Consider the following 27,667-nt stretch of genomic DNA (forward strand, 5'->3'; position numbering starts at 1 on the left):
CATGGTGGCATGTGCCTGTAGTCCCAGCTACTTTGAGCTAAGGAGTTGGAAGCCTGTCTAAGCAACATAAAATGATCCTACCTCAAAAACAGGAGAAAAAAAATGTGTAAGATGGTTGCTATGGCCAAATGATGTGCTTGTGCCAAAAGAAATATGACTATTCTAAAAAAAAGTATAAAAGTTTCCCTCTATTTTTGTAATACTAGTCATACACAGTTTTCCAACCATTCATACAAGGCTCTTGAAGCATCCTTATTTACATTTCCAAAGCATGACTTCCTGTGACCCTGATATGGTGATCCTGATACACACCTGCACCTTGTTCTTTATTTTATTTTCGGGGAACTTTAAGTGTGCTACTTTAGAAACTGTCTAGATGAATTTCCAGTTTGAAGATACCAGGGAGATTTCTCTACTTGTCTGGGAAGTCTGCTCTTCTGCCCTTAGGCTTTTTCCAGGGTACTTTAAATTCTGAAGAATGGGGAAAAAAATTTTTTTTTTTTTTTACTTAGGTCTAATACAATGGTTTTTCAGAACTCTAAACCTTTATCAATATGTCTGTGGCCAAAGGAAGTCAGAACACAGTGAGGTGCTTGAAAAAGAAAAACTGTCTTTCTCCCCGCTCTTTATATTGAGCTGTTAGAGACCTAGCCCATGAATTATAAACATTATTTTGCACTTTCCCTTCACATTTCTAGAATTGAATAATACATATTATAAAAATTTATGCATGTACCAGTGTGTATATACTGGGAGGCATGTTGTGACACATATGAAATGAATTGTATAGTGAGTCATATTTGGCAGCACTTAATTCCTGGAAATCACCTGATTATTATAAATGAGGATAATTTGATGATTTGAAAGTTTAGTGCTTTCAGAGTGTCTAAAATTAGGGCAAGTTTAGGAAATAATTTAGTACCTGAGTAAGTCTGTCAGAAATGCTCTATGATTGCATCACAGATTCTCACCTCCACTTGTCTCATTTTTGTAGAGCTGAAAGCTTTCTCATTACTCGGTTTAGTTTTAAACTGACATAGTGTAATTCCTTCTCCAGCTCCACAGCATATAGAAAGAGTCTAGAAGATAATTAGAAGTTAGTGGAGAGTGACTTAGTAATACACTTTTGTGTTTGAAGATAAGTTATTAGTGTGAATTGCTCTGACAGGAAAGATAGTATGGTGAACTAAAACATGCCTTGCGTGGCTAATTGTGGCTCTAAAATTCTAAAGCTGCATGGAAAGTAGTTATTTGTCATATTTATCAAATATAAATGGCAGTTTCTATCATTTAGAGATGTAGGGATAAAAACAATTGGTCTCATTTTTTTAAGCAAATGGAGTCATGCTTTGATTTTTAAAATTGGGTAGAAAAAATTTAAAAAGTGGCATCTTAGGAGAATAAAGTTCTGGCTTCAGAAAAATAATGTAACTTATGTAATCCCCATGTCAAGATAACTGATAGTACCCTGGTTAAAACAAATGCTTACTCTTGAAATTCTTGTTGAGTGACAGGCTGGTAGTCATCTTCAGTTTCAGTAGAATAATACTTCTTCTCAAGCCGCTCCTTCCATTTTTTCATTTTCTCTGCTCTTTCAATCTCCTGTCAGTTTAGAGGACAAATATAAGCTGCCATATTTAGTTTTCTATTTCAAATCTTAGGAACACAAGCATCACAGGGTTTAGTTTTGAGCCTGATTGGTTTTTTGCCCTGCCTGGTGTTTAGGTCTGTGTATCAGCAAAGACACTTGAGAGGACTTGGTACAAGAACTGTTAAGCATTTTTAGGGAAGTATGGGGGTTTTTTTGGTTTTGTTTATAAATTTTTCTCATTTCATTGCCTTTTCCTTTTGCATCTCCATCTGAGTTGCTTCCTGATTTTTGTCCTTAATTGGTCAAACCTGAGATGTTCATTCTGTATCTTTGTTCTTTATTTCAGCTTTTTGCAGTGCTAGGGATTGAACCCAGGGCCTTGTGCATTCTAGGCCAGTGTTCTACCACTGAGCTATATGCCCAGCCTATACCTCTGTTTTTTAAGGTAGCAAATGTACTTCAGAATACATCCGTAGGTATTTGCCATTCCAGCAGCTTCTTAGCCAGACTAATGTAGACTTAACTAAATCCTAAGTAATTACTGTGTTACTGCATTAGTCAATCTGCATACTTCACAATCTGTCCATGTACTCCCAAACAATTCCCTCATTCCAGAAAAGTTGTGCTGCTAGGACAAAAGTATCTTCCTTTGTATAAAGAATAGCTCCATCTTGGCTTGAAATAGTTATTATATGGAATTGTAAATGTACATGTTAAATAGTCAAAAGAATAGATTAGGCTATTAAGCTAATGTCCCTGAACTCAGAATTTTACCTTGTTAAACTCTACTCTTTGATGCTGGGTCTTAAACTTTGCACCCTCATTCCGACTCTTGCTAGCTGGATTTCTGTTAAGATTCTGCCAGTATTTGGGGAACAGAGGAGAGAAGGGTCTTCTAGGAATTTTTTGTTTCTAGTAGTACTTTTTAATGCTGTAGTAGTTATGTCCAGCAGCAGTGGACATAACTTAGTGGCTCAAGGCTGTAGCATCCAGCATCTTCTGGCATACCCAGAATTTACCTCATCACATTCCCTCAGAAGTAATCAGCAGCATCTTTAAAGAATGTTAACATTTTTCCTTATCTTGGTTTTGAACATGTACATTAATTGCTGGGCATTATCAACTTTTGTTACCATTATAATGGAATGTGCCATTGTAATTTTTAATAAACTGATATCTGCATACATGATATAGTATTTATAGAAATTATTTTCCAACTACTTTATTCAATTCTTTTTATTGTAATTTTCAGATCACCATATATCTAGAAAACTTAAGAGAATCATATCCCAAATAGAGGCAGTTTTACCTCTTTTCAATTCTCAGACCTCTAATGCATTTCTCTTACCTAATCATTTTGATTGACCTCCCCTTCAATACATCAATATCTTGTCCTCAACATGTCTAGCATATTCCTATTAAGGTGACAGCTTAAAGGATAAGGTAAATATGTTTTTATTTTATCCCAGCAACTCAGGAAGCTAAGGCAGGAGGATCTCAAGTTTGAGGCCAGCCTGGGCAACTCAGTCCCTATCTTAAAAAATAAAAAGGGCTAGGGATGTAGCTCAGTAGTAAGGTGCCCCTGGGGTTCAATCCCCAGAACCAAAAGAAAAAGAAAGTGTTACTGATTTCTGTTTAATTTTGTTTTCCTCTGCAAGACTGAGTGTTGAAACTTATTAAATACCCAGCAAATATGGAAAATGATTGTGTAATTTTCCTCTTTTAATATAATTATGTTGATTACCCAATTTTGAACCATTCTTTCATTCCTGAATAAGCCCTATATGAATTATGTGTCATTATGTACTGTTTTGTTTTGTTTTTGGCACTAGCTATTGAACTCGGGGCCTCATGCATTTTAAGCAGATGCTCTACCCTTGAGCTATATTGTGTGTTGTTAGATTCTATTTGCTCATATTTTACTTAAGATTTTTGCTTCAAAATTGTGAAATTAGCTTTTTTGTCTTTCTTTTTGGCTCAATATACAGTTACTTTATAAGAATAATGTAGAAGTTTCCCTTTTTGCTCTGAATGGCTTAAATGGCTCAAAATTGTTTCTTAAGCCAGGTGTGGTGGCAAATGCCTGTAATCCCAGTGGCTCCAGGAGGTTGAGGCAGGAGGATCTGGAGTTCAAAGTCAGCCTCAGGAAAAGTGAGACTCTGTCTCTAAATAAAATACAAAATAGAGCTGAGGTTGTGTCTCAGTGGTCAAGTGACCTGAGTTCAATCCCTGGTACCTCTCCCCCATCCTGCCCACAATGTGCCAAAAAAAAAAAAAAAAAAAAAAAAGAATTTCAAACTTAGGGAAAAGTTAAAAGAACAAGTCAAATACATTTTTTTTTTCCCTGAAGTCTTTAGGGGTACCTTGCCAACATGAATGTTTCATCATTTCTGAATACTTCAGTATGTATTTCCTACATACAAGGAAGTTGCCTTTTATAATTATAACAATCAGAATCAGAAAATTAATATTGATAAATTATTAAATCCTCAGTTTACCAGTGGTCCTAATGATGCTCTTATAGGAAAAGGATCTAGTTCAGGATTATGCATTGTATATACTTATGTTTTAAATCTTATTTATTCTGGAATAGTTCCTCATGTTTACCTTGACTTTTGTAACCTTGACACTTTTGAAGAATACAGGTCAGTTATTTTGTGGAATGTCCTTCAGTTTAGTTTTGTGTGACATTTCATTATGATTAGATACAAGTTATACATATTTGACTGGGATGTTGCAGAAGGGATGTTGATTTAATGGCATCCTGTCAGGTAGCATGATTTCAATTTGTTCCAGTAATGATTGTGGTTGCTTTTGATTGTTTAAGATGCTGCTGGGGGCTGGGGTTGTGGCGTAGTGATGGAGCACTTGCCTAAAATGTGTAAGGCATTGGGTTTGATTCTCAGCACCACATATAAATAAATAAAGGTCCATCGACATCTAAAAAAAAATTTTTTTTAAAGATGCTATTGGTTAGACTTCACCCTAACATTATTGCTTTTCTTTTTATAACTAGTGTTTTGTGGAGAGGTATATAAATACCTTGGACTCATGAAATCCTATTTCAATCAATGGGTTATAAATCAGTATTCATTACAGTGCTCCAGTATTCCCAGTTTGGCTAGTTTGAGCCCTCAAACTGATTCTTGAGGGTTTGTTTTTCCTCCTTGCAGTGCTGGAGATTGAAGCACCCAGGGGCACTTCACCGAGCTCTACTCCCACCCTTTTTAATTTTTTTTATTTTGAGAGTGTCTCACTAAATTGCTGAGATGGGTTTGAACTTGTGGTCTTCCTGCCTCAGCATCTCAAGTAGCTGGGATTATAGGCATGATCCACCATGCGCAGCTCCTGTGTCCTTTTAACAAGTCTCTGTCCATCTTTGAACAGTTTTACTTTCTGGCTCAACAGGATATTCCAGACTCGTTTGTACTTTCCAGCCTACAGTTAGTAGGATCTCCAAGGAGCCCTGGCTCCTTTTAGCAAAGAATGGTATTTTTTGGAGGGGGTATTTAGTTGTACTCATTGCTACTAGTATATTATTTCCTCTAGACCTCTCAGTGGACAAAGCTAGTAGCAGAGATAGCTATTCCTTAAACTCCACCTAGATATACCTTAAATTAATTTATATTTATTGAATATTTATGCTATAATTTTTGAAATATAAGAATCACTGAAATAAGTCATCACATTAATATAGTGTGTGTACACTCTAAATAAATAAATCCTACAGTGAGTGTACACCCATAGAACCAGTGGATCTGGCTGAGAGTACCAGTAGGAGAGAGGAAGCACCTGGAATCCAAATGGTGTGTCCTAAATAAGAAAGGTTCTCAATTCTGGGAAAATGATTACAATTCCTAACCAGAACTTTTTTGTAAGCAGATTTCTAATAAAGCTACCACTTATTTATGAAAAAAATTAAAATCTTACATTTTCATCAAAGCCTTGTCTTCTGGCTTCTTCAGCCAAATCACTGCTTTTGCTATTGGAAATACAAAAATCGGAGGCATATGAAAGTAAAAAAGGGAAGTGATGCCATAAAACACATTCTTTGTTTTTTATGATAACAAATGCTAATTATTTGGAAAGTATGATCATTAGTAGGTTCTCCAGAGTATCACATTCTTCAGCTGTTAAAAAAAAGAGGGGCTGCAATTGTGGCTCAGTGGTAGAGCCCTTGCCTAGGATTCATGAGGCACAGGGTTCGATCCTCAGCACCGCATAAAAATAAGTAAAATAAAGGCATTGTGTTCATCTACAACTAAAAATTGAAAAAAAAGTTTACTTTTTTGCCAGAGGTCTGAGTTTGGGAAGCATTTTGACACAAATCATGGAGTAATTGTCAGTCTTGTTAAGTACAGTATTATCCATAAGTGTTGTGTGTAAAACATTTTTATTTTAGATATCTAAATAAGTGTGCTTAATATACACTCAAGTTTTCTACCATTATAAGACTCTCCCAACTTCCTATAAAGCTTTTTTCTGGGGCCAGGGGTGTAGCTCAGTGGTAGAACAGTTTCCTACTGTGCACAAGGCTGTGGTTCAATCCCCAGCACTGCAAAAAAAGGAAAAGAAAACTTTATCTGAGTGAGGCATTACATAAATTTTTTTTAGTGATGCCAGGCATTGAACCCAGGGCCTCCTGTATGCTAGGCTCTACCACTGAGCTACATAACAGGTCTACATTAATATAATTTATATTTTATTTTCTGTGGTACTAAGAATTGAACCCAGGGCATTTTACTACAGAGTTACATCCCCAGTTTGTTTGTTTGTTTGTTTGTTTTTTGGAGACAGGGTCTCGCTAAATTGCTGAGGCTGGCATTTCCCCAGCCTCAGCCTGCTGAGTCACTAGATTATAGGTATGTGCCACAGCACCTAGTTATATTAATTTTAAATTAGCTTAAGAGTTTCATGACATCCTCAGAAATTAGGCACTACTGAATGTAATGATATATTTAGAATCACTACATTGGATGTTGGTGGTTTTGAAATAAAAACCTTAACTCTCACTTTTAAGTTTCTCCCATAATACCCCTGGTTCCTGACTTAACCATGGATTAACTTATGATTTTTTGACTTTATTATGATATAAAAGTGATATACATTCAGTAGAAACTCTTTGAATTTTGGTCATTTCCTCAGCTGGTGATACATGCTAAGAACTCTCTTTCTATGCTGGGGAGTGGCAGTGAGCTGTATCTCCCAGTCAATCACAAAGGGAAATAACTGTGTTGCCAGTATTTTTTTGGATCCAGGTGTAACACTTTACTATAAAAACAACTTTGTGTTAGATGATTTTGCCCAATTGTAGGCCCCTGAATTCAATCCCTGGTACAAAAAAAAAAAAAAAAAAAAAAGATTTAAGAAAAGTCATCTTACATAATCAGGTCTTCATCTTTTGGAGCTTTCTTCAGTTTGAGTTTCTCAAGAGCATTAAAACAACCCTGTACATAATTAAAAATAGTTTAAAAAATTATAAAAAAAATATCCTGTATTATTAATGGCTGCTCAAATAAATTAAATATGAAATATTTAACTCTAGGGACTCTTGCCCGAAACAAACGTGAAGGCAAAATGTCATGTTTATCTTTTCACCTCGCCACCACCTTTGGTTTTTGCCTTTGTGCTCTCATGAGGGCATCATACTTATAAAAGATTTTTTTTTTTTTAAGTATTAACATGTATTAAGGATATTAACACTTTTAATACGTGTATCCAACAGCATACTCTGGATAAAAGATGAAAAATAATCCACAATTAACCTCATTACAGGGGGGTCATCAATAGTTGTCTTTTACAGATAAGTTCTTGGAAGAAGTAGTTCCACTAGCTCCAAAACTACTCGGACCTTTTCTCTGTGAAGTGCTATGCTTAGACCCATGGGATATGCAGAGATGTCTAGAGGAAAGGCAGATTCCACTTTATCAAGGAGAACAGAATGTTGGCAAGAAAGCCAGGAGCTAGGAGGATATTTCAGGAACAACATGAGCAGAGGCCCAGAGGAAAGTGAAAGCAAGCATTGTGTACAGCACAATGCTCAAATTACCTGGGACACAGGGCAAAATAACTAGTTAAGGAAGATGGGTTGTGACTGTGAGACTTGACTAGGGCTTGGAGTCCTTGAGTAAAGACTTTGGATCTATTTTTCAAGGTCAGAGAAACTGATAGGATCAAACTGGGAATGGCATGGGGAAAAGGCTAGAACAGTTATGAACAGCTACCATAGGGAAGGACAGTGAAATCTACAGAAAGCTCTAATCTAGTGAGCATTCAAAGGATCCATGGATTCTACAAGGTTTAGCAAGATCTGCAGGGAGAATACACATGGGCCATGACAAGAAACTATATGACTAAAAGTCAAGAGACTATATATACAAAGGGAATGAGTCTTGAGCCAGGAGTAACTGAGAATATTATTACAATGAATAGAAACAGGAGATGAAAACAAGGCAATTGGAGTTCTCAGTTTAGATAGATTTAAGAAATTTGCCAGTCTTTAAATTGAAAACTTTGGGGAGGGAAGTAGTTTTATAATAATGCCCAAGATGGATTTACAATATTAAATAATCCTATTACTATTTAATATATGGAGCTCTGACATAATTTTAGCTACATTTTTTAAGCCAGAGAGAATACTTCACCTTCCCTAGTAAAGTAGAACAAATATGAGTAACACTGGATCAAAAAACAAAACCCCAAGAAGAAAGACCACCACCACTTGGGGTTCAAGTGTTATTTAACCTAAGGGTATAAGTTATGAATATAATTTGCTTTAGTAGTTAGGAAAAAAAATTGACATACCTTTTTAATCATTTTACCAAGTTCAAAATCTGGTCTTCTGCCTATTGAATAATCAGCTTTCACTTCAGAATAGGTATCATTAATTATTGCCAAGAACATGTTCTAGGGAGAAATAGTCACACAATTATTTTAATAAAAACTTTTGTTGTTGTACTAGTGATTGAACCCAGGGGTACTTTACCATTGAGCTACATCCCCAGCCCTTTTTAATTCTTATTTTGAGATACAGTTTCACTTGGTTGCTTAGGTTGGCCTTGAACTTGCACTCTCCCCTGCCTCAGCCTCTCAAGTTGCTGGGATTACAGGCATGTGCCACCATGCTGGGCTAAAATTTTTGTTTAAATGTTATTGATTTTAAAGCAGGTTCAGTAGCATCTTCCTGCAGTTCCAACTACTTGGGAGGCTGATGGAGAAGAATCACTTAAGCCCAGGAGTATGAGACCAGCCTTGGCAAAACAGCAAACTTTGTCTCAACAGCAACAAGAAAGGGTGACTTTAAAACTACTGGAATTTAAAAGTAACCCATGTGGGGCTGGGGATGTGGCACTTGCCTCACATGCATGAGATCCCCTACACTACCAAAAACAAAAAGCAGCCCATATACTCAATAAGACAAGTGGCTATGCAGACTGCCACAGAGTACAATGGAACATGTATAGCCTTGTGGATATAGGCAAATACGATAATGAGAAAGACAATGTAAAATAGGATATGAACTGGTTACTAATGTTATAATTTATCAATATTACATATCAGAAGAAAAAATAATTACATGTTCATAAGGGGTTTATTGTTTGTTTTTAAGTTCTACAAAGTTGCTTAAATTTCCAAACTGACTGAGGCTTCTGCAACTACTAATGACCAGATAACATAAATGTAGAGATAATGTTGTCACCCCTAGTCCAGCTTTCCACCTTTTAACTCTGGTACAGCTCTCACCCCAAGGACCCTTGGATATCACTGAGAAATAACTTTTATGCATAACAAAAAGTATTTTCATGGAGGACATTATCAATTCCTTGACTGGGAGGCAAGTTTCCTTGAATAGGAAGCTCAGAGACTTTGTTCTGAGCATATCTGAGAGGCCCATCTTTGTGACTCCTGGAAATCACAAAGAGGTGCATTTTTAGCCATAAGGATCATAAGACATTGTAATATGAGAATAGCTGAATTCTTATCTCCTGGTATGGATTGTCCCAGCCTGAAAATACATGGGACTTTCAAGTTTTATTTAAAGGACTTAGCATATTCCTGGCTAAAACAAACACTTATTAATGATCTCATTTCCCATTTAACAACTTAAAATATTAGTAGTCATTAGTCCAGAAAAATGGATTACTAGGCATCCATGCCATTCTTAAATGTCAAGTTTTCTAACAGATAAGCAGTAATACTACAATTTTCTCTAAATGAGTAATTCCATTTTTCAAAAACAAAAAAAAAAAAAAAATAGGAAAACCGCAGAGAGGAGAGAATATAAAAGTCATTCTTACCAGCAAGACAAAGAACACAAAAAAGATAAAAGTGATGAAGTAAATGGGTCCCAAGATCCAGTTGGCTTGCTGAATACCAGCAAAATTAAAATCCCCAAGAACAATTCGAAATTGTGTAAATCTTTGGTAAGAAGAAAGAAGAACATTAGAAAATATTACCTCCTTTCCTGTACATACATGACAACTATTGGGAGTTACTGATATCTCTAGGAAAGTAGCTACATCTGGCATATACGCTCTGATTTTAATTATTACTACAGGGTTCTACAAAATGATGTAGAAAATTCCCCTTAAGGCAAGACTTGAGTCACCCCAATTGCTAAACAGGTAGTTAAGGAAATGACAGGCTTCAATTTATTTAACCAATGTGAATTCAGTGTTCACCTACAAGATTTGAACCTTGAGTTAACTATTTACGAACGGTTTTGGTAGTGACTTCCTTGGCCATTTCTGTGCCCTTCTAGAATTGAGAATACTTTATCCACCACTGATTTTCAACCCAAGAGCCCTAAAGGTTGTAATGTCAATTATGTGTTTAATTTTTGTCTTAACTACTTCAACTTCTATTAAAATAGGATTCCAATAATTTGTCTCTTGGTAAGTCTCAAAGTGCTGGTAATGATCCTCAACATGGCCCTGGGGTTTATTTTATCCTTTTAAATAACTCTTAAGAACTCAGTTTCAATGTGAAATACCATTTAAAATATTGTAAACCTTCATTTTTCTCATTTTAAAGATGAAAATTAAAAAAATTAAAGGGCTGGGAATATAGGTCCATGGTAGAGCACTTACAGAATTAGAAACTAGAATTATACTCTTGGTTCCTAGTCCATTCTTTCTATTACTAATTTGGTAAAGGATTAATGCAGAAAAATGTGAAATTTATACATTTTTACTTCAGTTATTTACATGTGGATTGAAAAAAGAAGGCAACCTCAGACATTTCTTTAGTTTCTCAAAATTTAGTGAAAGGTCATGGGCAAATCAATTTTCAGAACTCCTAATTAAAACAAATAAACCTCTTGCAGGATTTCTTAGAGCCAAAATTAAATATACACTGCAAATATCCAAAATGAATGCAAAATTTCCCAAACTTATTTAAATATAAAGCCATTTCTCCCAATTTTGATCTAGAATTCCACAGAACAAATTTTAAGAATTATTATAATTTTTCACACAGATTATAGTTGCTTTGTTTACTTAGTAAATCTACAAAAATAAGTTGCTTTTAATAAAAAGCCTGAATACTTTTCTAGGGAGTCTGTCTATTCACTTCTATAAATTTGTTGCCTATTTCTTACTGATTTATGCACATAAAGTGATTTTTTAAAATACATCTTTGACAGATCAACATAGGATAGTCAAGTCAATATCAATTTAAAGATTAAGACAGAGCTCTTTAAAGAAAAAAACACTTAGGATTTCTTTTGCCCAAAGAATAAATACTAGAGACCTGGAAGCCATCTACTATTTTCTTAGGTAAAATTCTCACTTCCAGTAGAATAAAATTATTTTTTCTAACTTAATAACACTGAAAATAGATATCACCATCCATTTGGATCCTTCAATTCCAAACCTTACTTTGAATATGATAGTTAGACTTCAATGAAAATATTGGAACCAAGTTTAAATTATATTACCAATTATCATGGGCCTTTCCATGATTTGGGGTTAGATATACAGAAAATATAATTACACTAAGAGCTTACATGGAATTTTGAAAAGTGGAAAAGTCGTCAACCTGTGATCCAAAAACAAGAAATCCTAACTGGGCGTAAGCAAAGAATATTATAAAAAACATGATGGCAAATCCTACTATGTCTTTGATACAGCGGGACAAAGTTGATGACAGCTGAGACATTGTCTTATTAAAGCTTATGAATTTGAATATCTGAAAAAGAACAAATTTAATTGAAATAGAATATCAAAGATTTTTAATTAAATTGAGAAGAACTGTGCTTCAAATTAAAGGTGAAACAATAATAAGGGTGTTTGAGGATTTGCAGCCATCATGGAAGGCCAACTACTTTTAAAATCACCGTTCAGAAAATATTTTTTCTTTCACAACTTTATAGTTTAACTTGCTATTATACTACTATACTATTGTCTTATGTAATCTAATAAAATATAAATACCTTTATCCATGCAAAGAAGATGGTAACAGCAATTATATTGTTGTAATAAATGTGCCAGTATGCAAGAAAATAGAAATCTGAATATTTTTCAGTATTTTCCAACAGCTGTCCAAGTAAGAGAAAGAGTTGTACATTACAGTATATGTTGAAGAAAACAGCCGTAAAACACAACTAAATGGGAAAATAAGAAAGGTTAAGTTAGAAATTATTTCTACCTCTAAATACCTTGCAGTCTATGAAGAAACACTTGAAAAAGTTCAGGCACAGTTGTGTATGCCTGTAACCCCAGTGACTTTGGAGCCTGAAGTAGGAGGACCACAAGTTTGGGTCCATCCTCGGCAATTTAGTAAGACCCTGTCTGAAAATTTAAAAAATAAAAAGGGCTGGGGGAATAGCTCAGTGGCAGAGGGTTCCTGGGTTCAATTCCCAGAACAGCAACAAAAAAAAAGTTGATAAGTTTTGAACAACTTGGGAGGCTTTGAGGTCAACCTAGGCAACTTCAACCCTGTCTCAAAAAATAAAAAGGGCTGGAGATGTAGCTTAGTGGTAGAATGCCCCTGAATTCAATCCCCAGTACTGCAAGAAAAAAAAGAAAAAAAGTTTAACAAAAAGAGAAGGAAAGATATATTTTTATAATCCTTAATGTATAGAAATTGAAAGTAGCATGATTCTCATAAACATGGAGACATTGATTTCCTGACCATCCTAATCTACCTTCTTTTTTGAGTCAAAGCACAAATGTATAAAAATTATTTATGTTACTCTGCCTAGGCTGTAAGGGTTTCTGATCTATATAATACCTAAAAGTTGACTATTTTCTACTATGTAATGCTACCAAAAAAAAAAAAAAAAACCCAAAAACCTGTCTTAACCCTTTTAAAAGAAGGTTTCAGGTCCAGATTATCTTACATATCAGAGCTTCATAACTGCCGTGAAACAAATGTTTCCTTTGACTTTCCTTGCTTGAAATACCCACATGGTTAAACATGTAATGCTGTGCCCTTTGTTAAACATTACTGAGGAGACTGGAGAGATAGGTGGCACGCTTTCTGAGAAACTTTCAATCTGGTTTTGTGAAAAAAGCCTTGGGTACTAGATTGGATATAACTACAGGCCCAAAAGGGAAAAAATCATATTATAAAAGCCAGACATGTTTGTTCATTGATTACTCCTAAACTCAAGCTCATAACATTTTGTTTTGCCCTGCCTAAATCTGTTTATTTTTGTACATTCCCATCGCAGGACCCAACAGTCTTTAGTGTTATATTAAAAAAATATTTTTAGTTGTAGATGGACAATACCTTTATCTTGTTTATTTTTATGTGGTTCTGAGGATCAAATCCAGTGCCTCATACATGTTAGGCAAGCTCCCTACTACTAAGCCACAACCCCAGCCCAGTCTTTGGCATTTCTTAAGGGACTATTTCTCCAGTCTTGGTGCCCTTTGTGTCCATAAGGTATCCTCTGGTTGCCCAAGCCCCTCCTCACCTTCAGTTTTTGCCTAGTTTTGTCTTTCACCTATAGTTTCCCAATTTAGTGAGGAGGAAAGCAGATTTAGTCAACATCAAAGAATACATTTTAAAGAAACCTGAAAAAATAATAAACTTGCTCCAAAAGATTCATGATAAGTGACACATGAGACCCTGTAAAAAAATTTTTTTAAAGAAGTCTCACTATGTTACCCACATTTGCCTCATCTTGAACTCAAGTGATCCTCTGACCTCACATTTTCAAGCAGCTGGGACTTCAGGCACTCATCATCAAACCAGCAAGAATACTTGTTTTTGAGTGTGGGTAGAGAAACCCACTATATGCATTAAATCATATTTATGGAATCAATCACTTATTCTAGAGTTTTTGTTTTCTTCTTCCTCTTCTTGTTTTTGACTAGGGATTGAACCCTAGCTCTCTTCCTCTGGTCTACACCCCCAGCCCACTATTTTGTTTGTTTTGAGACCAGGTCTTGCTAAATTGCCCAGGTTGACCTTGAATTTGTGACCCTCCTGACTCAGCTTCCTAAGTAACTGGGATTTTGTAGCCTGTAACATTGTGCCTGGCCCCAGGGTTATTATGGGGTGATCAGTACTCCACTACTCTGGTTTCCTTTCTTCAAAATTACTAATGTGGAATGGTATGCCAGAATCTTATTGTTAATAGATGTCAAGTCCATGGTATAAAAAGCATTTGCTACTGAGCTACATTCTGTCCTTTTTATTTTTCCTTTTATGACAGGGTCTCACTAAGTTGCTGAGACTGGCCTCTGAATTTGTGATCCTTCTGCATCCTTGAGATTATAGGCATGTACCACCATGCTTAACACCTGTTCTCGGTTTATGCTGGCCCTCCCAAATACCAAATTTTTAAAAAAATTCTGCCTTTTAGGGGCTTATTGTTAGTATGTGCTGTGGCAGTTCATTTTATGTTTGATAGTTATAGCTTTCAAAATAAGTCCCAGGTGAATAGAAAATTCTGTTTTTTACACACTCCCTCACTGGTAGGTTCAGATGTGATTCCCTTCAATGATACACATTAATATATATACTCACCAACAAAAGTAGTAATTCTAGCCAGTTCCAAATACTTTTTAAATAGGCAGACTTAAATTCTTTTACTTTCTTGATTTCTTGTGTTGTGAAAACAATAAGAAAAATACAAAATGTGACTTCACAGGAAGCAATAAAATAATCATAGTAGCTAACATATCTGAGGAGCTTCACAGAGTAAAACTGCCATGAAGTAAGTATTCCTCCAGTTGCAGGAAATTCTGCCACCAATCTGTAAAATTAGGTTTGTGAAAGTATGCATTTCAAGTAATTATATTTGGTACTCAATGTGAAATTTCTATTTAATATTTGATTTATTCTTTAATGAGAACCATATATTTTATACATTTCCTTAGGGTCATAAGTTCAATTAAAACTTTTTTAGCTGGGCATGGTGGCGCACACCTGTAACCCCAACAGCTTGGAAGGCTGAGGCAGGAGGATATTGAGTTCAAAGCCAGCCTCAGCAACTTAGTGAGGCCCTAAGCAATTCAGTGAGACCCTGTCTCTAAATAAAATATAAAAAAGGTCTGGGAATGTGGCTAAGTGATTAAGTGCCCCTGAGTTCAATTCCCAATATCAAAAAATAAAAAGCAATGTAAGTGAGAAGTAATTTTAGTCAGACATTTATTCTACTTTTTATTCGGCTTGCTTGTTTGTAACTGGGAATACTAACTTATCTCCACAGGATGAGATGTTGTTCAAGAAAATGCTGTACTGTTAGTTAGAACTCTCTTCCAAATACACAATACTTGAATATTTCAAAGGAGGAAATATAGTCTCCCCCATCAATTTATCAGAGAAAACTAGCTTCTAAATGTCAAACTCATATATTCTACTAAAACAAATATTTTCTGTTTACTTAACATTTGATGTTGAATACAAAGATTTATGTAAGCAGAAGTATAAAAATTAATCCAGGGGCTGAAGTTATAGCTCAGTGGCAGAGTGCTTGCCTAGCATGTGTGAGGCACTGGGTTCGATCCTCAGCACCACATAAAAATAAACAAAATAAAGGAATTGTGTCCGTCTACAACTAAAAAACTAGTTTTTAAAAAAAATCCATAGCCAGGTGTGGTGGCATATGCCTGTAATCCCAGCAGCTCAGGAAGATGAGGCAGGAGGATCTCAAGTTCAAAGCCAGCCTCAGCAAAAGCAAGGTGCTAAGCAATTAAGTGAGACCTTATCTCTAAATAAAACAGAAAATAGGGCTGGGGACGTGGCTCAGTGGTCAAGTGCCCCTGAGTTCAATTCCTGGTACCAAAAATAATAATAATAATAATAATAATAATAATCCATGGCTGGGGACATAACTCAGTGGTAGAGTGCTTGCCTACCATGTGCAAGGCCCTGGGTTCAATTCCCAGTACTTCCCTTGCCAAATTAATTCCATCATTAAATATAAAAAGATTTGGAGGTTGTTCACTATATTTCTAATGTAGTTCAAAATCTTAGGTAATTTGGAATTGGCAGTAATTTAAGGAACCAGCATTTCTATCACAATATTATAATGCAGTTATTCCCACTTAAATATATTAGCAAAATCTGGGGCTGGGGTTGTGGTAGAGCACTTGCCTAGCATGTGTGAAGCACTGGGTTTGATTCTCAGCACCACATACAAGAAAAAAATGAATAAAATAAAGGTCTATCAACATCTAAAATAAAAAAGATATTAGCAAAATGTATTGGTAATGGAATAAAATACTGCCAAAACAAACAAGAACAGACAATCCCAGTAACAAACAGAACTGTTACATCTTGTACATGGTTGTTTCATGTTGGATTGGTGAGTGAAATCAAAGAAATCCAATATTATGATCTGAAGTGCAGACTAATAATGATAAAGGGAAATTCAAAGTTCTATTTAGTTTGATACAAAAGCCTGTCTTAGTGTAGACAACATGCTTCTTTTTTTAACAATATGCTTCTATAGAATTACTAATTAGATATTTCAGTTAACAGTTTCAAAATCTGAAGTTTCTAAAAAATATTTTTTAATAAAGGTAACAGAATAAACATAACATTTAGAAATAGGATATCTGGACTTAATCTCATATTACAAAGAGTTCTTCATTTAACTTTAAGGCAGTTAATGATGCTTCCACTCTTATTTGGGTCATAGAAATGATTACATTCTTTACTTTATCCTGATCAAGACTATTGGGAGGGTGATTGATATTGGTAAAAAATTCTGATTCCCTGAGGAAAAAAATAAGAACTACAGAATGAAAGATAAAATGTCCACAGACTATGTAAGAGTTCGTTTTATTCATTTATACAAAGTTTAATGGCCGTGGTGTATTTCACCATGTTTTCTTTGTTTGTTTGCTGCTTTTGCACAAGAGCAAAATTCCCTAGTCTGAGAAAACTCTAGTTCCACATTCCATTCAGAAAAAAAATGTAAGACCTATTAGAGAAAGGTGGCTCACTGAAATTTTGCCTCTCTAGCAGATATTTTCCCATCCCTTCTTTCTAACAGAACCCTAATTGTATTCAGTCATCCCAGATCATTTAGGGGAAGCTGATTAAATCACCAGACAGATCTAATCATGGTAATCCTATTTCCTTTCCCAGTATTTCATGCTACAGCCCCATCAGTTCCATCCATTAGCATGATCCAGGTTAGTAGGTGACCTAAGGGTAACCAAATCAGACAAGCAGAGAGAATTTTTTTTCTGTTTGGTGTTTTCCTTCAAAGACATGAACAACATATAACTACAGTTGCTGCTTGTACACAACCATCTTGGGGAAGCTTAACACGAAAGAGCACAAAACTGCAGCATCTCAAAGAAACAGAGCAAGACCCTTGACCTTATTGCAAAAGGTATTTTCCTGACAGTGAAATTGCTGCTATATGGTAGAAATAAATTTCTTTATTGTTTAAGTCGGTATTTTCTGTTAAAGCAAAAGACTCTTAAATGATTCAGAGCTAAAGAACTGAGACCCAAGTTAGGCCTACTGTCAATTAGCCTTTACTAGACAAAAATCTAGTAAAATGTAGTGGCTTACGATAAATATTCTTAATTGTTTGCAGAGTTCAGTTGATCCAGCTGCACTTGGCCCATCTCAGCTAGTTTAGTACTATATCTGCCACTCGCCTGGACCCATTCATGCGTCTTTGAGTTGGCTCCATTCTACATGTTTCTCATTCTCCTCCTGGTTCCAATAAGTCAGCCTATACATATCCCTCTCATGGCTACTATAGAAGTGCAAGAGAACAAGTCCTAATGTACAAACTCATTTCAACTTCTACTTATATCATATATGCTACTCTTTCATTGGCCAAAGAAAGTCACATGGTTGAACCCTGCATCAAGGGCTGGAGCAGGGTACCCTGCCCAGGGTGGCAGGCAAATATATGAAAACTTGAGACCATTTTTGCAATATACCACAGGTTCTAATAATTTCTGGGATGCTGGCTACTACCATTACATATAGTTCGAAATTTAAATTGTTCATTCTTGAGACAAAAATGAATAACTTAATAAATCAGCCCATTCTGAAGGGAAATCAAAAGATTTTAATAATCTGTTAAGAGGGAAATTGTCAACACTGCATGTTAGATCTGTGCAACTACAGAATTATAAGACATTAGACTATATGTTCTTAAGCAATATAAAACTAACATAATTCTCCATCTTCCTAAATATATTAATATATAAATAATATATACAAACATTATTTATAATAATATGCAAATAATGAAACAACCAATACAATGTTCCATTAACTTCTTTTTCATTTTTGGCATGGAACTACATTATATTTAAAGCCCATGATTTTAATATCAATTAGCACAAGCATGCACAAACTGGAAACCCCAGTGAGGGCTCTGGATGCTTTCAAAATTCAATTTGCTAATATAGAGCTTTCAAATCACTCACCTGATGATGCAAAACAGATTGACATTAGCATTGTACAGTGAAAAATCAATGAAAATAACTCTGGTCCCTCTTGTGATCCAGCTGTTCAATCGAAGGTCAATGAACTTGCTTTTGGTTTCAGATTTTGATTTTGATAAAGTGAAAATATATCCTCCATTTCGGTAAACACCAACAAATCCCCAGTGCCAAGGAGAATTGGCATTAGACCTAGAATACTTCCATCTGTTAGACATAAAAAGATTAATGAAGAGAAGAGAAAGCCTAATTGAAAAGCCTTTTAAGAATTTAAACCAACCTTTGGTTTACATGTAGCAGTTTTAAAAAGTTGTAGTAGAAAATTCATAAGTATTACAGTAATTCTTAAGCAACACAAGGAGTTAAGGATTAAGTTGAAAGGACTAGGCGCTATGAAAAAATATTTCAAAAATGATCTGTTGCCTCTGGGAACTTAAAATCTACAAATGATAAGGTGTTTGGTTTTTTTTTTAAACATGCTCTATCTGTTGTCTTATGAGATGTTTAGTCTTTGGAACACGAATGTGGGCAAAGGTGCTTCACAGTTTGTCTTGCTGAAGTCAGAGATCATTATAAATGTCTGATAAGTAAAAACCTTGTTCAATGTCTGCATTGTTACGTACCTATCTTATTTTAATTAAAGTACACACATCGTGCCCCGTGTAGTGGTTGGTGTACATCTGTAATCCCAACCCCTCAGGAGTCTTCGGCAGGAGTGCAAGTTCAAGGACCACCTGGGCAATTTAGCAAGACCCTGTCTCAAAATTTAAAAAACCAAAACAAAAAAACTGAGGATGTGATTTATGTAATTAGGGAGCCCCCCTGAGTTCAATTTCCGTACCACACACACACCAAAAAAAAAGATTACTCAAACTGCAATGTGTACAACTAAATTTTATTCCCTCAAAACATATTTGAAAGGCTATTCAAAGATTATTGCTTAAATTGTTTAAATGTGTTTATCTAGTAATAATACTATGGGTTTTCTTTTTGGGGGGGTACTAATGTCACTACGAAAAAGTCTTTATTCTTTTATGAAAGGTTCACAGTTGTATTTTTTAGTATTTTCTGTATGACTGTTAAACTGAAACAGAAAATTTTGCTATGCCCTGTCTCTATTGGTGTCCAGTTTTTAATAGGTAATATTTCAAATTAATGAATTTTATACTTCAGATAGACAAGCACAAATTGTTTCTTACTTTGGTTGTGGAAGAATGACAGGTCTTAACTCACAATTCCAATTAAGTACAGGGATTATAATCCAAATCATGATTGGTATTCAAAGTATTTGTAGTCGTTATGAGAATATGGAATATTAGAATAACTAAAAGATTGGTCTTAAGATTCCAATTTAGCATGTGTAATTAAATAATTGATTTATCTTATAATTCTGAATTGAAGGGGTGAATAATATTTAATAGAATGTATTATTATACTTATGAATTTATTAGATTTATAAGAATTATACAATCCCTTAAGAATGTCCAAAACTCATGTAAGGAAGAAATAAATAAGTCAAAAGAAACCACAAAGCAATTGTCATTATTATTATTTTTGGTCCTAAGAATTGAACCCAGGGTGCTTAACCACCAACTATATCCTTAGCCCTTTCTATTTTTTATTTTGAGAAAGGGTCTCACTAAGTTGCTGAGGCTGGCCTCAAACTTGCAATCCTCCTGTCTCAGCCTCCCAAGCTGCTGGGATTACAGAAATGAGCCACCACACCTGGCATAAAGCAATTATTCATCCTGGAAGGTTCTGTGGAAGCTATTCAAGAAAGGAAATATAATTAATATTTATAACATAAATATTGACTAATAATTTTAAAATAGTCATGGTATAACTGTATTGAGAGATGAAACTGAGCAGAAAGAGTGTGTAAAGGAGTAGCATATGAGAGCTAAATGAAAGATCACCTACCATAGAAAACAATAGATCCATAAACTGTAAAATCAAGTAATAACAGTGAGGATATTATTTAGAAATACATATACCACAAGAAACAACTAAAAGATCAAAGAGTAGCCATTTCTGGGGAGTAGGAATTATGAGTGGGAAATGGTAGACCTTTGTAAACATTTGTTATCACTTTGGAAAATACTAAATACAAAAAAGTAGGGCTGTATGTAGCTCAGAGGAAGAATGCTTGCCTAGCATGTGTGAGGCGCTGGGTTCAGTCACCAGTGCTGGGTGGCAGGGAGCTTATTCTTTCTCCAATTTTCATAGGACTGCAAAAGCACAAAGTGCAGACAAAGGAAGGTGGTGATACCAGGAGCTTTAGGCTTTTACATTTTCAATATAAAGTGTAGCTGGAGTCAACACCACCATCAGCCTCAGCTACATTGGAGAATAAAAGCCACAGGATCTTTGTCAGGTGTCACTGGATGTAGCACCTGCAGAGCCAAACTACCCCTTTTTAGTGTTGGTAGTCACAAAAGATATCACTGAAGTAAGAGTGAGGAAAGAGGAAAGTGGCAGAGCACACGTAAGGTATTTCCTAAGGATCTCATGACGTTTTTGGGGTGTGTTTGAGGGCTCCTGGCCAGAACCAGAAAAACTGATGACTGTTGTAGAAGCAAAACAATGATGTTTTGCCCTGCATGCACTATAATTAAGCATGTCATATATTAAAGCATCCTAAGATAAGCAAAAAACAAACCCAAATAGGTTCACTCCTCCTTTTCTAGACACTGCTATATCCAAAAGTCTACTTTTGATACTATTGTTTCATCTTACCTGCCAGGCCCATTCCATTTCCACTTGGAAAATACACATATCTTCACAATTTTAAAAGATGCAATGGTTACTGTATAATTTTATACTTACTCAATATTGGGTTGGAGGCCAAAATCAGACAGGTCTTCATTTTCAGCAGTATATTTGTCATAACATTCACTCATCAGAGACTCAAAGGATGAATAGATCTTACATGTATTATTGCGGACTTTTAGTTGTCGGACTCTGGGAACTCCTAGAATTATGTTCTCATAGTAGATGCGACTGCTGTTCTTTAAATTATACAGCTCCTGGTTATTATACCATGAGTCCCAGTACAAACCTTCCAAAAGAGGTCCTTCCATAAACTTCAGAGAGAAAGATAAATGGCATAGGAAAAATATTTTCACATCAACAGAATCTACATTCATAACTACATAAGAGATATCGAGTATGAAAATAAAATTATTGGGCTGGGGTTGTAGTTCAGTGGTAGAGCATTTGCCTAGCACATGTGAGGCACTGGGTTCAGTCCTCAGCACCACATAAATAAATAAAATAACGGTTTTGTGTCCATCTATTACTAAAAAATTTTAAAAAAAAAATTATTGGGCAACATTAATATTACATGAGTATCAGAGTTGGTCATAGCCACACATCATGACTTTACCCCAGAGTTGTCTGTGCCCTCCTCTGATTCCCCCCCACCAATTCTGGCCATGATGACTAATCTGGCTCTATCCCTGTCTCCTCATTCTAAGAGATCCTAAGCCCAGGGTTCATTTTTATTTTTCTTTTCTTTCTTTTTCTCGTGTGTGTGTGTGTGTGTGTGTGTGTGTGTGTGTGTGTGCGCTACTCCCCATCCCCTCAACTTTTAAAAAAATTTTTAGACAGGGTCTAAGTTGCTGAGGTTGGCCTTGACCTTTTGATTCTCTGTCTCAGCCTCCAAACCCACTGGGATTACAGGTATGTGCAACCCCCACTGGCCCAGGGTTCATTTTAAATTTCCTCCCTTTGTCTTCTTTGCCATTGACCATGTACACATTTCAAGATAGTGTAATAAAAAAGTGGCAGGATGAGCTCCACTAATTCTCCTACCATTCTTTCATATTTCCTTTGGTCAAAACCAATGATCTATGATCATTTAGGCCTTATCTCACACTCTCACTCTCAGGAAATGACCTTGTCTTCTTGATAAGTTTCAAATTCATAGCATGGCATTCTTGATGTGAACTCTGTTCAATGCATAATCTGGTTTTTCTACTTCCATATGCCCACAATGCCAAACAGCTGCACAGGGAAGATTGCTTGTAGCACTTCTCTGTTCCTTTTTCCTAGAATGCCCTTCCTGTATTCATCTTTTCTTTTTTTCCCCAACATAGACTGAATCTGCACCTCCTCACACATACTCGGCTAGTACTAAATCACTGAGCTACATCCCTAGACCTTTTTTCTTTTTTTCTTTCTTTTCTTTTTTTTTTTTTTTTTAATAAGGTCATGCTGTTCTCTAGGCTTGCCTTGGGCTTGCAATGCAGTCTCAGCCTCCTGAATATCTGGGATTACAGGTGTGCAACACCACACCCAGCCCCTTATTCATCCTTTAAAACTCAACAGCACTGTTGAGAAGAAAACTGAGAAGTTTTCCCTAAATGCTTTGTCCTTTATGCTCAAATGGCTGTGACATGGGATACCTAAAATTGCTGTTTCCTTAATTGTTTATTCTTTGTGATGTGAGCATCTTGCTATGTTAAGTATTATGCAAAAACAAAAGTCTATTTCAAAGCTGAAGGAATGATTCTCTTATATAATTAAAAATAATATAAATTCTCTACATATTTATTGACATTACTGTACCATATACAGTATGGGTGAATACACAAACAGGGGAATACACCAGTTGCATATCAAAATCATGTATATTGCACTTCCTAGGTAATTTAAGAATTTTTCAGAGCAACTGTCATTCATGTGAATTTTATATACACAATTATAGATTAACTTTAGATCCTAATCCTCATAAAAATATCTTGTACTCCCAACTGGGTGAGGTGGTACACGCTTGTAATCTCAGAAACTTTGGAGGCCAAGGCAGGAGGATCTCAAATTTGAGGTCAGCCTCAGCAAGATCATCAATACCCTAGGGAGTCAATCTCTCAAAAAACAAAAAGGGCAAAGCATGTGACACAATGGTTAAGTGACCCTGGGTTCAATCCCCATTACAAAAAACAAAACAAAAAAGCAAGTCTTATATTTTCCAAATGTAATAGAACTATTTAAAAAACTATCAAAAATTTTAGAGCTGGGGTTGTGGCTCAGTGGTGGAGAGCTTGCCTAGCATGTGTGAGGCACTAGGTTTGATCCTCAGCACCACATAAAAATAAAAAAAGGTATTGTGTCCATCTATAACTATTTAAAAATTTTTTTAAATGTAAAGTTATAATAACATTATCACAGTGCAAATATCAGTTCTCAATACAATAAATGCTAAATGTTGATTTGATTTTAATTTTTTCATTTTTACTCATTCATTCAATGAATGTTTCCCCAGTGCTTACTATGTGTGCCAAGAATTTATGGAATACCTAAAACTACTTAATCCACAGTCACATGACACCTTACCTTCCAAAAATCAGTTGTGCTGCGAATAGACTTAAAGTTGGTTCTTTCATCACCAGGTACAGAAGTATCCAAAAACAGAGATGACATAACCTTGTTTAAGTAATACATATGTGGGTTTACCATCCCAAAAGTCACTAAAGAGAAGAATTTTTTGGTCAAAACTTTATGCTTGAAAACTCAGTTTATCAGAATTTAAAATGTTATAATTTGTTCCCAATTTTCTTTTGAAAATTTGGCTTGTTTTGTCTAATTATAAAAGTATTCGTTTTTAAAAATCTAAAATGGAAATATTCAAGGCAGAAAGAAATTTCTTATAATCCTACTACTAAAGTTGGACATAGATTCATTGGGTTTCATGCATATACACTCATACAGAAAATAATTCTATCTTTATAAAAATGAGGTCAAAGCATATCCACTATTCTGCAAGTTGGGTTTTTCCCTATGTTGAGAATAGGTAATAAAGTATGGTGGGCAGTTAAGGCTAAAGACTTTGAATTCAGTCTGGTAAGGGTCTGATACCCATTGTAGGGATAATATCTCCTACCTCCTAGTTTTGCTGTGAGAGACTAAATGATGATAGAACATTTAAAACCATCCTTTGGCACGTAGTAAAAGTTTTAAAATATATTAGCTAGTATTCTTTCTATTTTGGGGTTGGTGAGTTTTAGAGTGGAATATAGACTAAATACAGCTTTTCATTTTTTTTGCTAGGAAGCACTTAATTTTGTTTGGGTTGTTTTGTTGTGCTAGAGGTAAAATCCAGGGCCTTGTGTATGCTACGCAAGCACATTCTTAATCCCAGAAGCTCTTACTTTTTAAAAACCATGTATCTTCAACATCAGTCCATGGCACACATAAGCCTATAAGAGCCTCTGTAACAGTTGCATTTATTTCATAATGTTAAATCCCCTTATTGGGAGAGATTCAATTTGTTTTCAGTTTTTCTTTATCATAAGAAAAGTAGTAAAAATATCTTTTAATGGGCCAGGTGTGGTGGCCTGCACTTGTAATCTCAGCGTCTCAGGAAGCTGAGGCAGGAGGATTCCAAGTTTGAGCTTGAGCAACTTTGTGAGACCCTATCTTGAAATAAAAATTATTATATATATAAAATATATATAATATATATGATATATAAATATAATAATATATTATATATTATTATAAATATGTAATAATAAAAATTATTAATATAATTTTTAAATTATTATAAAATATAAAATTATATATATATAAAATCTTAGTGGAATTATATTTTTTCCATTTTCAAAATGTTCTGTAATAAGCATGTATTGTTTTTTGCAACTAACGTTTTATAAACCAGCCTATCTTCATTTATAAAGTCGACTACAGAGCCTTTAATTGAGCTCTGACTAAACTTTTCCCTATAACACCAATTAATTAATTAGTATACCATCAACAGTGTGCAGCACATAACAACATGAGATAAATCCTGTAAATGAGCTTACAGCTACTAATGTTGGGTGCCCTAAAGACAAAATGCTCTTTTTTAAAATACTTTTTTAGTTGTTGATAGACCTTTATTTTTATTTATTTATTTATATGCAGTGTTAAGAATCAAACCCAGTACCTCAAACGTGCTAGGCAAGTGCTCCACCACTGAGCCACAACCCCAGCCCAAAATGCTCCTTAACAGGCTCTTCACTTACTTTGTCAATGCTATTGACTCACAAATATGGGAACTGCAGGTCAAGAAGTTTTACCAGTCTTCCTCAAAGATTTGCATTGATTCAGCACAAGAATATTTAACTATTTTATGCAACAGGTCAATGAAAAGAACAAAGTTAATGGTAGACACGAAGACAAACTTCTGTCTTTGTACTTCATGAAACTGAGTTAATGCACCTATAGGCTACAAAAGAAAGCAAATTACAATTGCCAACCCCCAAGGGATTATGTTCAAAATAGATCTGCCAACGAAGAGAATAATTATATTCAACCAACATTGCCTATGGAAGCGTCTTATTACATTTATGACCTAAAAAAAAAAAAAAAAAAAAAGTGCCATAAAGTTTTGCCACTTAAAACCTAGAAATAGTATCAAGAATAGGAGGGCTGGGGATGTAGTTCAGTTGGTAAAGTGTTTGCCTGTTAAGCACAAGGCCCTGGGTTCAATCCCCGAGCACCATAAAAAAGAAATAAAAATAGGATAAGGCCTAAAATGTGTCACTGTTTTTTGAGAAATTTTGTGACAACCTATGATTTTATGGTCTTTTATTTTTCATCTCCACATTTTAACTTCTAGTTCAATCAGTATCTTTGTCTATATCCGTGTACTTACATATACATAGATTTATTAAAAAAATAAAGTAGAGTAACAATTCCTGAAGTGTGGTTCTAATTTCTACTTCCTTTCTGTAATACAGCTTAGGCTTCGAAGTCCCTGTGAGATATAAAACAAATTTCTTTATTATGCCATTTATAACATATATAAGTAACAATGATGGAAAAACAACTATTGTTGCACTGTGTGATGGAAAGCTGCAATGGTTTCTGGTTATTTTTAAATTCTCACTTTTATGGGGCAGAGGTAATTATGGAATTTTCCTATTGGGGTAAATGGGTAGTCATTTAATGACTATATTTTCAGAGGTTTTATAACACGGATGTTTCCTCACCAGTCCTGGCTTAAAAAAGTGAAATGCAAAAGAACAAACAAAACTCCCTATTCAGTCCCTAATCGCCTTCTCCACTCGTCAAAGCCGACTTCCGCGACTGGGGGTGTGGCGCTGGAGTTCTGTCAAGGCCACGGTTCCCTGGATCAACCAACACTTCGGGGACCTGCCTAGCGACGGTCATTGTACAGCAGCAGAAGAGCCCCGTTAGAGCCTCGCACAGGGCGAGTGCCAGGTCTTCTCAGGGATTCGTTTTTTCCATCTGTGAAATGGTACTGCGACTCTCAGCTTCTCTAGAGGGAGTGAGGGCTAAACGTGCCGCGGGCAAATCTCTCATACAGAAGAGATCTGGGGCTAAAGAGGGCCTTTCCCGGCACTTGAAATTGCCAAACAGGCCCTAGACATATCCCCACCTCCTCGGTGCCACCGGGACGCCTCCGGCATGGCGGATCCACATTACACAGTCAGTTCGTCGGACCCGGGTCTGTAGCGCCTGCGTGCACTAACCTAGTTCATGCGCCTGCGCGAGCTCTGCTCCCCAGGGACCAAGCTACCAGACAAACTGCAAGTACGCCTGCGCAGTACGACCTGAGGGCAGCGCTTCTCCTGAGGCGGGGTAAGGGCTGCTACTGTCCTCTGCCGCGGAAGGTTAGTTTGTAGTGCATTTCTCTGGATGCAGAAAGGAAATCAATCTTAACCCCATAAGCAATAACAAAAATGGCAAAAAAAAAAAAAAAAAAGATTATGGTTGATTTCTTCCCCTTGCGGTAGCATCAGTTTGTCTTGTTCTTCCTGGATTTATTAGAAAATGAAATCAATAAAACCACAAAAATAAACCATCTCCTCTCGAAATTCTGAATGTACTCACAACTAACTTTATATACAGTAATCTTTTCCGTTTTGTTTGTTTGGTAGGTACTGGGGATTAAACTCAGGGGCTCTTTGCTACATCTACATCCTGATCCCTTTTTATTTTTGTTTTGAGACCAGGTCTTACTAAATTGCCCAAGGTGAACTTGAATTCGTGATCCTCCTGCCTCAACTTTCTGAGTAGCTGGGATTATAGGCCTGCACCATCATGCCTTGGTCCTAGGGTATTTGGGGATGACCAGGACTCTGCTACTACAGCTTCCTTTCCTCAGAATTACTAATGTGGGATGGTATGCCAAATCTTATTGTTGACGGATGTTAAATCTGTGGTATAAGAAACAATCACTGCTAAGATACTTCGC

General features: G+C 35.7%; 1 protein-coding gene across 1 annotated transcript; it reads right to left on the reverse strand.

Annotated features, from left to right (window-relative positions):
* Positions 1 to 27,667, reverse strand: PKD2L2 (polycystin 2 like 2, transient receptor potential cation channel). The gene is made up of 14 exons (XM_079143544.1): positions 26,849 to 27,667; positions 26,102 to 26,203; positions 23,800 to 23,933; positions 21,292 to 21,548; positions 18,451 to 18,672; positions 14,570 to 14,798; positions 12,024 to 12,194; positions 11,598 to 11,779; positions 9,889 to 10,009; positions 8,396 to 8,497; positions 6,974 to 7,038; positions 5,522 to 5,573; positions 1,490 to 1,602; positions 1 to 1,079 (listed from the first exon to the last, which is right to left on the reverse strand). The coding sequence occupies exons 1-14, from the start codon at positions 26,877 to 26,879 to the stop codon at positions 983 to 985; spliced, it is 1,878 nt and encodes a 625-aa protein (XP_078999670.1). The 5' UTR covers positions 26,880 to 27,667; the 3' UTR covers positions 1 to 982.

This window comes from Sciurus vulgaris, assembly GCF_902686455.1.
Source record: "Sciurus vulgaris genome assembly, chromosome: 6".
NCBI lineage: Eukaryota > Metazoa > Chordata > Mammalia > Rodentia > Sciuridae > Sciurus > Sciurus vulgaris.

Coding starts and splice junctions, on each gene's coding strand:
- PKD2L2 (XM_079143544.1), bottom strand. CDS start 26,879: ATGCCGGAGGCGTCCCGGTGGCACCGAGGAG. Junction 26,204..26,848: donor GTCCCGGTGGCACCGAGGAG/GTGGGGATATGT, acceptor TATATCTCACAG/GGACTTCGAAGCCTAAGCTG. Junction 8,498..9,888: donor TTGTGTTCTTTGTCTTGCTG/GTAAGAATGACT, acceptor ATTTCTCCCTAG/AACATGTTCTTGGCAATAAT.